General features: G+C 36.6%; 1 protein-coding gene across 3 annotated transcripts; it reads left to right on the top strand.

The window, feature by feature from the left end:
- Nucleotides 1–158: 158 nt before the first annotated feature.
- On the top strand, nucleotides 159–16,715 carry LOC106874388 (uncharacterized). Of its 3 annotated transcripts, none has more exons than XM_014922102.3 (3): nucleotides 159–322; nucleotides 5,132–5,504; nucleotides 15,748–16,715. In XM_014922102.3, exons 2-3 carry the CDS (start codon nucleotides 5,149–5,151, stop codon nucleotides 16,553–16,555), a joined length of 1,164 nt encoding a protein of 387 aa, XP_014777588.1. In that variant the 5' UTR covers nucleotides 159–322; nucleotides 5,132–5,148; the 3' UTR covers nucleotides 16,556–16,715. The 3 variants fall into 3 exon arrangements, with proteins under 3 accessions (XP_014777588.1, XP_014777589.1, XP_014777590.1); XM_014922103.3 differs by having other exon boundaries at nucleotides 160–322; nucleotides 5,129–5,504; XM_014922104.3 differs by lacking the exon at nucleotides 159–322 and adding an exon at nucleotides 841–1,137.
- The last annotated feature ends 243 nt before the right edge of the window (nucleotides 16,716–16,958 follow it).

The raw sequence follows: 16,958 nt of genomic DNA, 5'->3' as shown, positions 1-16,958 counted from the left end.
AAATGTATTTAATATATTTTCGTAATAGATAAATAAACAGTAAAATACATTTTTTTATTTAAAATTTTTCCAAAATAAAAATAGGTGAAATAATTAAACGAAACTGATTAAAAGAAATAATTTTTTTTAGTGTTGCGGAAATAGCCGAAGATGACGTCAATGTCGAAGTGAAGGAAGTGGTGGTGGTGGTAGTTGTTAGTCTATCAACAGCCACAGAGCTGTGACGTCATGGCGAATATGGCGCTAGTTGTTGTTACATGTGATCCTAAGAGATCCGAATTTAATTCTGGGGTCTTTTGTACATGGTGGCTGATTTCGAAAGGTGAGCGGAAATCTAGTTTTTGTAAATATTTATACGTTCTTTTCTGTGTACACTAAAGCTCACACTTTTCGCCATAATTATATTCTACGAACCTACTCATGGTTACTGTTCTATGTATGTATGCATATATACACATATCTATCTATCTATATATATATATAAATATATATATACATATAAATATATATGTATATATATATATATATATATATGTAGTGTGTGGAGAGATATATGCACATGTTTGTGTCTGTGTGTATATATATATATATATATATATATATATATATATATATGTGTGTGTGTGTATGTGTATATATGTGATTTAACAACGTTTACAAAATATACATACTGCTGGTTGCTAGTTGGTAAAACGTAAAGCTCTCTCTCACACACATACATATACATACACACACACACATATATATATAAATATATATATGGCTGCATCGCAATGTTTTTCTGTGTATCTTCCTCTATGTTTATTGTAAATAGCAAGAGTTATTGCGTATCTCCTTTTCTACATTGCTCCTCTCCGTGTCAAACTCTAGTATCATTACTTGGTCTATGTTGTTGCTGTCCTGGTTTGTTTTGGCTTCACCATCGACAAGGTTAACTCGAGAAACTGTTTACTTTGTAAATGGAAAAAATCACTTCTATATTCATTTAATATTCCCGGGTCCTTGAAATTTTGTCTTTCTGTCACACGATGAATGTAACATTGGTTGATTTTCGGACGATTTTCGTTTCCCCCGAAAATATAAATAAAAAAAAACATTATTTGTTCAGAAATTAGTGATCAGTAAAAGAACCTCAAGGTAAATGCCTAATTCAATTTGTTATTTTTGTATCACCCTCGACCCCATGGTTTGTTACTTAACACGAAAAACACGGCATGTATATATATATACACATGTTTGAAACATTAATTACAACGTTAAATACAAAACACTATATATATATATATAATATTAGGGATAAAATCCCAAATTACAGGTAAAAACTCAATTAAAATCAATTTATTAAAAATTAAAATCAAATTAAGTTTCACAGTATAAAATTTTCCCTAATACTATATATATATATATATATATATGTGGGTGTATCTCTACATATGTGTTTGCGTGCGTTTATATATATATATATATATATGTGTGTGTGTGTATTTATATAAATGATAAATCGTGTTAAAGTGTATTGTATATCAAAGCTTGTACTTTGCAACATACAAACTAAACACGATTCCCACATTTATTTATATATATTTATATTTAAAAGCGATCACAACTATTGAAATAAGTTATCAATTTAGCTATGACTTTTCGTATTCTTTAATGTTTGCATTATTATATCTTATAAAAACGTGTTAAAAGAATACATTTTGTTTTGTAAATTTCCTTCTAAATAAAACTTTTGGTAAATTCTCATCTCAGACGGGCACTGATCTCATTTTTGAGTTTGTTTCTAAATGGAGCATTCTTGTACATGTATACTACAATGGTACACAGGTTTTTAGTCAACTTAATTCTTTTATACACGTTTATAGAATGTTCTGTTCATTCTGACATTTATATTCCATTGGTATTTAACACGCGTAACTAATTTAAAAAAAAAAGAAGTTATAAATTATATAAGTTTGGGTGTAAAATTATTTGCGTAAGATAAAAAAATTAAACAAACTGAAACTAATAATTTAAGTCGTATCTCAAAACAGAAAAGTTAAACAGGACTTAGCAAATTAATTCCTTTACCTTGTAACTGTATAAGAATTCACACACACACACACATATTTATATACACACACACACATACATATATTTACACACACACATACATATATATACACACACGGGGTGACTAGTGATTTAAACAAACTTTTAATTTTGAACTTTTCAACTTCGACCTCTTTTCCGTATTCGACTCGATCGTTTTAAAATCTTGGTTCTCTGTAACTTTTTAATTCTTCCATCTCGAAAGTTTTCGACGGGCAGTTCTTAGACGATCCAATTTGTTACAATAAGGGTATAACTCTTATTGCAATTACATCACTGTCACTTAGCAACTCATCGATTCAATCTAAGAACTTTTCTGTGTTACATGGTTTTTTTATTTTAATTTTATGAACAATTGAGGGAATCTCTATATCAGCTCTTAGCTTGCTAGAAACCACAGCCATATCGCCTTCTATTAACAACCTCCCGTCTTGAAGAAGGGATGGACATAATAGATATGAACGTATCCCTAGACATCTTTAAAAAGACAGAGTGGCGCCTTCGAGCAGGGTTGATGGATTGGCGCCTTCGAGCAGGGTTGATGGATTGGGAGTTAAAACCAGCGACAAATTCTTTACTAAATAACATAACGTCTTTAATACAGAGGCTTATTAAAGGAGGGAAACTGACAACTGATAGGAAGTTCGAATCAATGTTCTAGAATTTTACTGATTTGTATTAACTGATGGACATGTGATAAAATTTTAAACATCATCAACCTTACAATATGATTTGTTTAGTTTTAAGTTAACTCTTACGGAGGAGACTTTTGATCGACAGTATCCAGCTATGACCAAATCATTAATAAGTTTGTAGGATTATGGTACGCTGTTCTTTTATTATATATTTTTTAAGAAGAATACGATACTAGGGAGATTTGGCTACTACTTTTAGCTGATCGAGCGATCGCCTAGATAGAAGCTTCTACAAGTTGATTTCGTTCTCGATACTGTTAATATGAAATTTTAGATGGGACAGTATCGTGGTTAGCGAAACCTCATCTCGCCATCATTTGGAGCAAATCGTGGCCATTCCTTATTTTATTGACAAGTGTATTTAGAACTGCCCTTTGTGTTTTTAACCCATTAGGGTTTGATTTATATTTCCAGTATTGTCCAGCGACCTCATAGGGTACTACTAAAGCAGCGCGGACCCGAACGCGCAGTCGCGCGTCCGCGCTAGCTAGTCTTGAGTGGTCGACCCTATCCCTAACCCTGTCCCTATCCCTAACCCTAACCCTATCCCTAACCCGCGTGTGCAAATGAATGTGTTTAGGGTTAGGATCGACCACTCACGACTAGCTAGCGCGGACGCGCGACTGCGCGTTCGGGTCCGCGCTGCTTTAGTAGTACCACCTCATAGAGGCCCCCTCGTTTATGTAAGATATATTTACAAAGTATGCTCAAAAGTAGAACAACAGAATGACGGTTATTCTGAAAGTCTGCCCTGACTCACATGTGAAGAAGATTCCTATAATGTTCAACACACAATTCCAACCAGGGAAGATTTATCTCTCAAGTATTTAATTCCACAGAAACTTAAAACTAATTCTGAGTACATATTCGTTCATTAAGAGGTTAACTGGAAATGTCTTCCTTAATAAATAAACGTTTTTTTAAACAAGCATAATAATGATTTATATAAACACGAGACCACACACATATATATATTTGGATGCTGGTATAGAATGTGATCATTTATATAACATTGTGATCTACATTCAGAATCTTGTTAAATCATAAAAGTTTTTTTTTTGGTTTATATACCAAACCAACCGGAAGTCGAGTAAATAAATTGATGAATTTTAAAAAAAGTTGGTGTAGATCACAAACTATACCATTTGAACTAATGTAGATCACAAGCTATACCAGAAACATGTATGTAGATCATATACTGCACCGGCACCTAGATTTGTGTATATAGGCATCGGAAATTAAGTTGTGTAGTGGGTCTCAAGACAAATGAAGCGAATTAACTAAACACGAAAATAAAAACCGATTCATTGAAAGCTTTATTCTTAAAAGACAACACACAAAGCCTGTATTGTATGAAACGATGGTATTGTTATTTGAATCAACCACAGCATATTTCCGACTGCATGTCGGAGTGTGCAGTACAGTCCTCACTTCGTCAATTCTCTGGCGTCCCGCATTTGTTTTAACACAATTTTCACACAATCTCAATGATCCTGCATGCACTTTAGGCTACCCATCAATTTTTTATATTTTTAGCGATTAAAGAAATAAGCCTGAGCAGGGTTCACGGCACCATATTAATAACTTTTGGCAAGGTTTCTATTTAAAACGATGAAATTTATATCTCGTGGCCCATGGTCCGTATCTTGTTTTACCATTATTATAAAGAATTGAGGCAGCGAGCTGGCAGAGACGTTAGCACGCAGGGCGAAATGCTTAGCGGTATTTCGTCTGTCTTTACGTTCTGAGTTCAAATTCCGCCGAGGTCGACTTCACCTTTCATCCTTTCGGGGTCGATAAATTAAGTACCAGTTGTGTACTGGAGTCGATCTTAATCGACAGGCCCCTTCCTCTAAAATTTCAGGCGTTGTGCCTTGAGTAGAAAAGAATATTATAAAGAACTGGCCAGCTGACAGAATCGTTAGCACGCCGGGCAAAATGCCGAGCGGCATTTCGTCTGTCTTTACGTTTCCGAGTTCAAATTACGGCTAGTTCGATTTTGCCTTTCATCCATTCGAGGTCGATAAAATAAAATAGTTGAACACTGAGACCAATGTAATCGACTTTCCCCACTCCTCCGGAATTACTGGCCTTGTGCCAAAAATTGAAACCAATATCATAAAGACCATTGTTTTCGTCACTTTCACGGCCACTAACAAGAACAGCAATTATATATTGTATTCGTATCTGCCTTGATTTGTGAAATATGTTTAATATATGCCTTTCTCTTAGTAATTCTGTGTTGTTTTTTTTTTCTTCGTTTTACTAATAATCGTTCTGCTAACTTACCAAATTTTTTTAAATATATTTCTTCGTTCTTAACCTACCAACCACCAACCAAGCAGTCGATCGCCAGTAAACAATGTCAGAAATCAATAACAACATCACACAGCCGCCTGTTGGTCTCATCAATGAGAAGAACGACAACTGCAGTCTTGGCGGCGGCGTGACGGCAGTGGCAGCTAGCACTATCATTGGTAACTCGACAACGGCAACTGAAACAGCTGCAACTACTACAACAATTACTACTACCACCACTATTACTTCTACCACGAACAACAACAACAATAATACTAACTCTAACACTAACAGCAACAGCGGCAGCAGTAATAGCGACAACCACAGTACCGTAGAAAATATACAGAATGAATTCAGTAACAACTCCGATCTTGGATTACACAATGCTTTCGAACTGTTGGAGCTTGATTCTAAAACCTGGTAAATATCTCAACATTGTTTTCCGTCTTTCCCGCCTCCCTTTTCATTAAAAAAAAAAAGTTCTTTCATTTATTTATTTTATTGATAATTTCATTTGTAATTTCTAGTAATCCTAAACCGGCATTGTTCTGATCAATAATCGCAACCCTGTAAACTACTAATGACTAATAAATACACTCCTTGTTTTTTTTTTGGCCCTCCCTCGTAAAATCGAACCTAAAAATAATGCCATGTCACCGCAATTTCCGCCATTCACTATCATCATCATCACTCATGCTATAATGCATGCAATTTACTCCTACACCCAAATTTGATGTAGCATAACTGAACATTTCGTGTTAGAATCGATCCATTTCAATCAGTTGGATTCCCATTACAAAAACTGATTTGCTATTTATAAAAGACAAATACCCTTGAGAATATTGATATAGCTTACGATTCCTTGATTAAATATTAGAGGCAAATGGTCTTTAAGTCTTTATATTTTTTTTACTTGTACCGGTGACTCGACTGCGACCATGCTGGGGCATCGCATTGAAGAATTTTTAGTCGAATGAATCACTTCCAGTACTTAATTTTTTTGTTACAACTTGGTACTGTTTGTATCTGTCGCTTTTTACCGAACCGTTAAGTTACGGAGACATAAATAAGTCAACCGTGGTTGGGGACAAACATGGACACACACCACGACTTCTTTCTTAAAAGCTTTGTTCAACGCTGGTCTGTGGTTGTTGCCATGTAGTGGAACTGAACCCGCAACCATGTGGTTGGGAAGCAAACTTCTTACCACATAGCCATGCCTGCACCTAGTATTTTGGTTCGAAAACTGATTTTTCAAATTTAGATCTAATTAACGGTTAAAGAAATTTTTTGTTTTGTTTTTCTATAGCGGACTGGTAAGAATAAATTCTTTAGATCGATAATCAAAACCTTGTTGAATGCGAAGAATTTTGAAATTGTTTAATCTAAGGGAGATAAATGTTATGTTTTAAATCCAGAAGTGAAACAATGGAATCCGTGGAAACGGATGACGATGCGTCGTACATAAAAATGGAATAAATTTTTGGCGCGAGGAAGAAGACAACCCTAATGTTTCGGATAGGGCCATTTACCGGATAGTTCTGTCCATAACGTTAGACTTCTTGTGATAAAGTCCCAGATAGTATCCTCAAGTTCATTTAAGAAACTGGAAGAATATGGAAGGGACATAATTGTTTGCAATGATTCAGCAGCTGTTATTAAGGCATTGTTACTACCGGAATAGTTGAATATTTGTTCGACACACGGAATAATATAATCCTAGTTTTACCCTTAAAAAATAAAATTAAAAAAAGGCGTAATGGTTACAGCTAGAATAACTTTGATCATCGGTCTGCCTGGTCTCAGTGTCGACCATAGGCAGTGACTTTAAAATTTCTTTCTTCTTTACTCGTAAACAAAAACAGAATATAACGAACACTAGAATACCAAAAGTTAAAATCTCAAAATGCCAACAAGAACGAGGCTCTAATTGCTTAATTTGCCATAAATTTTGACTGTTTTTCTTACTACTTCTCATGTAACATTTTAATTTTGATAAATTACAAAATCAACGAGCATCTCCACATCTTCTACGACATATGTAAGTACATACGATTGATTAAGGTATGGGTTGCTGTTGTAACATATAGATAGTATATTTGATAATTTTACGACAACTTTTTGTGAACTGAGGTTGTTTTTGTATACCTATACACACACACACATACATAACATTGAACGTCCGTTTTCCATGCTGGCATTGGTTGGACGGCTTGACAGGAACTGGCTAGGCTAGGTGCCACACTGGTTTCCATTGTCTGTTTTCGTTTGGTTTCTACGACTGGATGCCCTTCCTAATGCCAACCACTTTACAGTGTACAGGGTGCTTTTTACGTGACACTAGCACCCAAACTATTCCTTTTAACATGGCACCTTAGTTTTAGGATCTTGATTCTGTTGTGGTGGGCTGGTTTTCTTGAGTACAATAATGTGCCATGCATCTCAGTCCTCTGTCATCTCCTTAGTAAGGTCCAGTGTTTTGAGATCGCCCTTCAATACTTTGTTTCATGTCTTCCTGGGTCTCCCTCTTCGGCAACTTCCCTATAATTTAAGTGTGTATATATAAATGTATATGTATGCACACATACATGTGTATACATCATTGTTGTTTAACATCCGTTTTCCATGTTAGTATGAGTTTGACAGGAGCTGAGCAGCTAAAGAGCTGAAGGACCTCATCTAACCTGGTTTCACTGGGGTGTCTGTAAGTGACCTTCTCCTGGAGGCAATTCTGTGACATGCTGATTAAGGGGGGACCCTACTAGGAGCTACTATTCCAGGTCAGATTAACTCTGGGAATAATAGTAGCTAAGAGGTGGTTCTGCATTCCTCAAAACCCTTTAACTCCTTAACTAGGGCCTCCCAGTACCTGATGCAATTCAAAATCATACCTAGGATACATTATACAATATATATGTTTGTGTGTCTGTGTTTGTCCCCTCAGCATCGCTTGACAACCGATGCTGGTGTGTTTACGTCTCCGCAACTTAGCGGTTCGGCAAAAGAGACCGATAAAATAAGTACTAGGCTTCCAAAGAATAAGTCCTGGGGTCGATTTGCTCGACTAAAGGCGGTGCTCCAGCATGGCCGCAGTCAAATGACTGAAACAAGTAAAAAGAGAGAGTATATTTATTTCCTTATTGCCACGTAGAGGGGACAGACAAAGGGATTAAGTTGATTACATCGACCCCAGTGTGTAACTGGTACTTATTCAATCGACCCTGAAAGTATGAAAGGCAAAGTCGACCTCAGCGGAATAACTTTATAGTTTAATATAATATATTGTTTAACATCTAAGTGTGTTGAGAGTTGTTTCTTGTTAGAAACACAATGCTGACCTCTGGTTCCATCTTTTTTTCTTTAATCATTTCAGTTTTAAATGTTGACTGCGGCAATGTGTTGTTGATTAGCCCTTGATCAAAGCATTCCAATTGTGACCATTCCATCGTCTTTTAGGTATTGTGTATTTATGACTGTCATCCAGCATCTTTTCTTTTTCAAGACAGTAGAGTATGATTTGAGAGATAATTGTCTACATTTTCTAAGAGGGTGATTCCCTTGTTTACTGTTTATTAGAAGTACCCCTATAGCTCTATCTTGTATACTGTTTATTAGAAGTACCCCTATAACCCTGGATGACCAATGTTTGTGAGTGAATTTGGTAGATGGAAACTGTGGAAGTCTGTTGTGTGTGTGTGTGTTTTGTACCTGTGTTTGTTCCACCCCACTGCTTCAAGACTGGTGTTAGTTTATTTATGTCCCTTTAACTTAGTGTGGCAAAAGTGACTGATAGAATAAGCACCAGGCTTTAAAAATAAGTGTTGGGGGTTGATCTGTTTGACTAAAACTCTTTCAGGCAGTACCCCAGCATGGCCACAGTCCAATGATTGAAATAAGTAAAAGATACCAGACATAAAAGAGGATAAAAAAAATTAAGGTTTTAATTCCTGACCATACGATCAATAGTCCATTTAATTCTACTGTCTTCTATAATTCCTTTTATGTTACAATTAATATTTCTTTCAAGGTGATGAGCTGGCAGAAACATTAGCACGCTGGGCAAAATGCTTAGCGGTGTTTTATCTGTCTTTACGTTCTGAGTTCAAATTCCGCCAAGGTCGACTTTGCCTTTCATTCTTTCGGGGTTGATAAATTAAGTACCAGTTGCATACTGGTATCGATCTAATTGACTGGCCCATTCCCCCAAAAAATTTCAGGCCTTGTGCCTAGAGTAGAAAAGAATTATTAATATTCCTTGTTGTGTAATATGGCAATGTGACAGAGTTGTTATCTCATCGGGCAAAATGCTTCGCTGCATTTTGTCTGTCTTTACATTCTGAGTTCAAATTCCACTGAGTTACCATGTTCTTTTGATTGTCTCTTTGTGTTAGTGAGACACTGCATTACTTGTTTGTTTTATCAGGCAGCATTAATGTTAAGTTTTTTATATTGATGGACCCATGCAGTGACATGTACAAGTGCCCATTTGGTGCCTCAATTATGACACGTCTCCAGAGGCAGAAGCAATTTTGATAAACCAATATTTATGTTGTATGGTATTTGATATTCCTGTATTTGTACATCTTGGCATTAGGAAGGGCATCCAGCTGTAGAAACCTAGCCAGCATGGAAGGCGGACATTAAACGATGATAATGATGATGACGATGACTGATCTAATATTGATTTCTTTCATATACACAAAGCCTCAGATTCTGGGGAAGGGAACAGTTGCTTATATCAGTGCCAGTTTTTGGCCGGTACTGTATTTAATTGATTCTAGAAGGATGAAAAAGAACTTCAACTGTAGTAGGAATTGAGCTCAAAATGTAAAGGGTTGTAAATAAATACAGCAAGGCATTTTGTCAGACATTTTATTGATTCTCCCAAAACAACTGCCCTTTTTAAATATTACATTAGCATTTCATAAATAATACAATAGTGTTTATTGGTGTTGTAATAGACAATGTGGAGTTATTAGTAATGTTGTATAGCTTAGCTTGTACCACATTCCTGGCATTACCATTTGCTAATTCTCTTCTTTCAGGTTTTCATTTGACAAGTAGTTAGCTCTGGTAGAATACAGAAAAAAAAAATTTACCATATTTGATAGCATAAACGATGTACATGCATATTAGATGCATTCCATTTTCAGCAACGTGTCATCATTATCATCATCATTGTTTAACGTCTCCCTTCCATGCTGGCATGGGTTGGACAGTTTGACAGGAACCAACTAGGCAGAAGCCTGCATCATACTTCTGTGTCTGTTTTGGCATGGTTTTTATGGTTGGATGCCTTTCCTAACACCAACCACCCCACTCCACAGTGAGCTGAGTACTTTTTATGTGATTGAAGAAAAAAGTTTTTAGTGCATTAAAGCGTGTAATATCCAAAACAATTTCATGTATAAGATCTGCGGTGATTTTTTAATTTTTTGAGGCATCTTATATTCTTTTACTTGTTTGAGTCATTTGACTGCAGCCATGCTGGAGCACTACCTTTAGTCGAGCAAATTAACCCCAGGACTTATTTTTTGTAAGCCTAGTACTTATTCTATCGGTCTCTTTTGCCAAACCGCTAGATTACGGGTATGTAAACACACCAGCATCAGTTGTCAAGTGATGTTGGGGGGACAAACACAGACACACACACGCATATATATATATATATACATATACATACATGACAGGCTTCTTTCAGTTTCCGTCTACCAAATCCACTCACAAGGCTTTGGTCAACCCGAGGTTATAGTCGAAGACACTTGCTCAAGGTACCATGCAGTGGGACTGAACCCAGAACCATGTGGTTGGTAAGCAAGCTACTTACCACACAGCCACTCCTATCTTCAAATATAGTATAACATTTTGTTGGGAGTACCTGTGGATGTTGGAGGTTAACATGGGCAATGCATATGTGCAGTAAGGTTTAAAAAGCCTTGGCAGATGGTTAGTAGTTTAACACTTAAACTGCAACTGTTAAACTTCTATTCACGTTAGGGTTGAGACTGTTTGTGTCAGGATGTGAAGAAATGACAAGTAGGGGTTGGCAGTTGTCATTCCTCAACCAATTTATAAGATGAGCTGGCAGAAATGTTAGCATGCCGGGCAAAATGCTTAGCGGTATTTCGTCTGTCTTTACGTTCTGAGTTCAAATTCTGCTGAGGCTGACTTTGCCTTTCATCCTTTCGAGATCAATAAATTAAGTACCAGTTGCGTACTTAATTTTGATCTAATCAACTGAAGACTGGCAAGCCAGTTGGCTGCACCAGGCTCCAATCTGATCTAGCAAGGTTTCTTCTACAGCTGGATGCCGTTCCTAATGCCAACCACTCTGAGAGCGTTGTGGGTGCTTTTTATGTGCCACTGGCATTGACCATGTTTAGATGGTGCTCTTAACGTGCCACCAGCATGGGAGCCAGTCAGGGCACTGGCATTGACCACATTTGGATGGTGCTTTTTATGTACCACCACCATGGGAGCCAGTCAGGCGGGCCTGGCATTGACCACGTTTGGATGGTGCTTTTTACATTCCACCAGCACGGGAGCCAGTCAGGAGGCACTGGCATCAACCATATTCACATGGTGCTTTTTCCGTACAACTGGCAGTATTTTCAAGTTGAATGTTTGAATTAGTTTTTTTTTTTTCTTTCTTAGAATGTGAATCCATTATCATAGCATATAATGGGCTGGAGATGGGATGGCAGAGTGTTGCGTGATGAAATTTAATGTTTTGAAATGTCCCATAGATGTATTATGTCAAGTGTCTTTGTTCTCGTCTGGTTTGAAAGAACTACACTGTACTTTTGTTTAGTTCATTCATTTGACAACAACAGCAAACAAAACTGATTTAGCTCATATAAAATAGTTCCCAGAAACAGTCTTTGTCTATTGTAATTGAAATAAAAAAAAAAAAAATTTATTATTAATATTATTAAGTGTATGTATCACATCATGGGATGGACAGGGCATTCGCACCTATTCTCTGCAAGATATAAATTCTGTATTGTCTAAATGTTTCAGTCATTGAACTGTGGCCATGCTGGTGCACTGCCTAATCAACCCCAGTATCGGGCTGATACTTATTCTACTGGTCCCTTTTGCTGTATCACTTAGTTATGGGGATGTAAACAAACCCACAAATTGTCAAGCAATGCTGGGACACAAAAACGCATGCACACACACACACACACACACACACACACACACACACACACACACACACACATGATGGGCTTCTACATCTACTAATTCTTCTCACAAGTTATTGGTTGGTTCAAAGCCATGGTAGAAGACATTTCCCCAAGGTCCCATGCAGTGGGGCAGAACCTGAAACCACATGGTTCTTAGCCACACAACCATGCCTACACCTAAAAAAGACATTAGATAATGTAGTCCTAGATATATTTTTGTCTTGTGTCTATAGGCTTACACAAAAATGAAAATAACACTGACATCTTATTTTAACAGATATGTTTACCAAAATTACATAAAAATCTCTTGAAATACTAAAGAGTAAATTTATTCAATAAAATCGCCATTGGTTCAGCCACAGCCTCCAGACAACTTCGGAATCCTCTGCAACTCTTGTGGATGTTCTCCTTGTTTAAGTTGGTGAATGCTGCCATAATCCTTGCCTTCTTCATTTTTGGTGTTATGAGGAATTTTGTTGGTCTCTCGCTCAACTGTGCCCTACACAATAATCAAGGGGGTTGCAATCTGGGGAGTTAAGTGACCAGATGTTAGGGGTGATGTTGCAGAAATTGCCTGACAGCCATGACTGGGTTCTCCTGCTTGTGTGGCATGGTGCAGAGTCTTGTTGCTAGACATAGGGTCTTCCAGCAGCCACCCTGTTAACCCAAGGCAGCACTACTACCTCCTGGTACTTGATGTAGGCCTCCGTGTTGAGTCTGAGGTTCTGTGCGAAGATGAATGGTGGCATAATGTCACCATCATTAGTGATCACTCCGAACACAAAGATGTTGACTGGATGTTTTATTTTTGTCACTCTTGGTACATGTCCTCAAATTGCACTGGCCTCAGATTGACACCCAAACACTCTGAAATGTTTGTATTGGAGCTTTTGGTGTGGATGCCAAGCAGTACAGCATGTCGTTTCCAAATTTCTGGCAGAGTGAATTGCATCATGGTGTTGTTTTTCTTACAGATGGTGCCCAACTGACCCTACTATACTGTGTAGTTGAGAAAACCAAAAGCAAACAATGCACATGTACGAAATTAAAAATATAAAATGGTGACGATTTATCCATCACACCCTGTATATATTTGTGTGTGTGTGTAACATCTCTGTATGACTAATATATTTTCCATACTTGAAGGTTTTTATGAGAAAGAATTTTGTGAAGCATCAGACTTCAGCAGAATAAATATCGGTAGTTTAATCTTAGTTAAAGGTCTAGATATCAACTTCATTGAGAAGTTCAACTTCTCAATGTATAATTAACAACAGGTCAAAGATTTGTTTTCTCTCATTTCTAATCAATATAATCTCTGTTAATGCAAGGAATTTGCTCCACACTTAAGTGAATGTTAATGATGAAATAAATATTTGCTAACGACCCTCTGGTTCTTTTCGTTCAACATTGAAGTCCTCCCCACTCCTGTAGCTTTTACCACATAACATGCAAAACACAAACAACTTTTTGGCAGGATTTCAACTCTGAGCTATATATAAATCTGCTAAGCTTATTTTATCCTGTCATTTATCTGCACCCCTCCTCCCCATATCTTTTTACTAATCTAACTTCCAGTTTGCTAGATTGGTGTAATGTAGTTTTCTTAGTATCAACATTTCACAAACATATCAATTTCTCTTTACACTAGTCTCTATGGTGTCAATTAGTATTTGTGCATGCACGTGTGTACACCTCTACATAATTTGTAACTTGTTTACTCTTTTACTTGTTTCAGTCATTTGACTGTAGCCATGCTGGAGCACCGCCTTTAGTCGAGCAAATCGACTCCAGGACTTATTCTTTGTAAGCCTAGTACTTATTCTATCGGTCTCTTTTGTCGAACTGTTAAGTTACGGAGACCTAAACACACCAGCATCAGTTGTCAAGCGATGGTGGGGGGGACAAACACAGACACACAAACACACACATGCACATACACACACACGCACATACACACACAAACACACACACACACACACACACACGCACACACACACATATATATATATATATATATATATATATATATATATACATATACATATATATACGATGGGCTTCTTTCAGTTTCCGTCTACCAAATCCACTCACAAGGCTTTGGTCGGCCCTAGGCTATAGTAGAAGACACTTGCCCAAGGTACCACGCAGTGGGGACTGAACCTGGAACCATGTGGTTCGTAAGCAAGCTACTTACCACACAGCCACTCCCTAAATTTTCATGCTTGATGAAAATAAGAAATAAGGTGGCCATTGATCACATGATTCTGAGTTCAGATTTTGTTAAAGGTGTTAGAGATATTTTATTGATATATTGTTTACATTCATTATAACACACTATTGGTTAATAAACTTACAGATATGTTCTAGATGCAGGCATGGTTGTGTGGTTGAGACGTTTGCTTCTTAACTACGTGGTTTTGGGTTCAGTCCCACTGCGTGGCACCTTGTTTCGGACTGACCAAAGCTGAGGATAAATAGATATTTTACTTTTTCTATAAAATTTCCATTTAGATTTTCCACAGGAGAAATATTTCTCTTGTGCTTATTTGAGTTTGCAGTTTACATAAATATTCTGTTACAAAATCTAAAACTCAAGCTAAACACTCACTCTTTAAATCTGTGTAGTTAGCTAAACAGTTAGTTGTAACTAAGAACAAATCTTGAACATTATGATAAAAAATTAGCTGTGTGAAGCCTTTATGCAAAATACACCAGAAAAAGAAAGCAAATACTTCAATATGTTCAGCCTAATTCTTATAAAGAATATTATTAAAATCCAGATAATGATAAATACAAGATTGTTGAATACAAAAAAAAAAAAAAAAAGAAAGAAAAAAGGCACGAGGACTTAGGTTTTCAGAAAAAATGCAAAAATGTAAAGTTATATTATGTTTTTTTAATTTCTTTAGCCCTTTAGTATTTAAACTGGCCGTATCTGGCCCAGATATCCTACCTGGTTTATGCTAAAATCAGCTAGATTCAGACTCTCACACCTACCCGACAATGTTAGTCTAAAAAATATACAGTCACATTATTGATGTCTCAAAGCTACAAGATAATATATAATTAATTCAAAACAATGTGTATATATTTTTTTATAAGAAACAGTTTATAAGATCCCCTAGATCCCCTGATCTGACCCCTCTTGATTTCTATCTTTGGGGGGGCATTTGAAAGGCACGGTGTATCGCGAAAAGATAAAAAGCATAAATCATTTGAAGGAACGCATCACCAACTCCTTTGCACACATATCACCAGATGTGCTATTACGAGTTCACAATGAGTGGGGTAAACGTACTGCAATGTGTATTCAAAACAATGGTAACCATATAGAGCCTGTTAAATAAAAAGAAGACTGTTCTTATAAATTGTTTCTTATAAAAAGATAAATTGTTCCTGTGTATGGTGACTTTTGAATCACCCTGTAGTTTATTTTGTTCTCAACAAACTTTTTTTTCTTCTTTTTCTAGGAAACAGACTGAAGAAAAATCCTGTGAACGACTTCGGTCTCCAGCCCAGTGTCAGCAAGAAGGAAACAAACTTAATTCTGACATTCTCACCAGGAATTCTATTGCAACTAGACCTACAGTAAGCTCTACAGAACTGATGACTGGATGTATATCTTCACTTCAGAAGTTGAAGCTTATTTGTCCGGAATGCCAAAAGGCAGAATGTTGCAAAGTATATTTGAGAAAAAAACTGTCCTCCTCCATGCTGGATAAATTTAACTTGGCCCGGTCCTTATCCAGTTGTAGAGGCGTCATAAAAGAGGCTCGGTTTCGACCTCACCCCTCTGACAGTTCCGAAAGGAGTGTACTGCGTGCTTCACGTTTAAAGTTTCTTTCACAGTTCAATGCAAATAAACGTGCTAAGCATGGTGTGTGTAAAAACAAATCTTCAAAACTGGAAGTCGGTGCAGTATTTGGCCGTTGCTCTGAGAGATCATCTACAAATTTTGCATCTTTGGCTCAAAACACCCCTGAAACTTTCAAAATTCCTGTCTTGACGAACGATACCACAGCCCCTCAGTTTTTAGCTTATCAGCATAACTTATCGCGTGAAATGCTTCCTTGTCCCTCTATGAACAACCAATCTCCTTTGGAAATGCGACTGTCATCTCTGGCAGTAAATTCCATTTCTCCCCTTTCTATAGAAAAGACTTGTTCTTTACAAGCCAGACTTGATGATATGAGTGTCAATGAACTTGCTTGTTACTTTGAAGAATTTGTTCATATCCCTAAAAAAATGAGTGAAATGGCTGAAATGATGTACAGGTAACAATGAGGACGACGAGATGACATGAATATCATCCTCATTATTATTATTACTAATTATTATTATTTTTATTATTATTCATTATTATTATTTTTCTGTTATTTTCTTAAAAAAAATCTGAAATGTTTTATTAAAATTATAAATAAAAGGTTATTTAATTGTTCCCATTGAGTTATAATCATTTCAGTTTTTTTTTTCTTCCTTATTTTGATTTGGGTTTGATGTATCTTTCTGTGATGTAGATTCTTTACATGCATCTTGAACCTGTGCCACCTCATCTGAGAGGCTTAATGTTTTCAATTTTCAGTTTGACTTGACTTCATATAACTTAATGCTTCATGGGCACATAGGGCAAGGATCTCTCCTATGCACCCTACTCTTTTCTTGTTTCAGTTATTTGACTGTG

Source organism: Octopus bimaculoides, chromosome 8, assembly GCF_046866305.1.
Source record: "Octopus bimaculoides isolate indiv1 chromosome 8, ASM4686630v1, whole genome shotgun sequence".
In the NCBI taxonomy this organism is placed as follows: Eukaryota; Metazoa; Mollusca; class Cephalopoda; order Octopoda; family Octopodidae; genus Octopus; species Octopus bimaculoides.
Note: the sequence above shows the minus strand (reverse complement) of the source record. Positions and strands in the feature narration are given on the sequence as shown.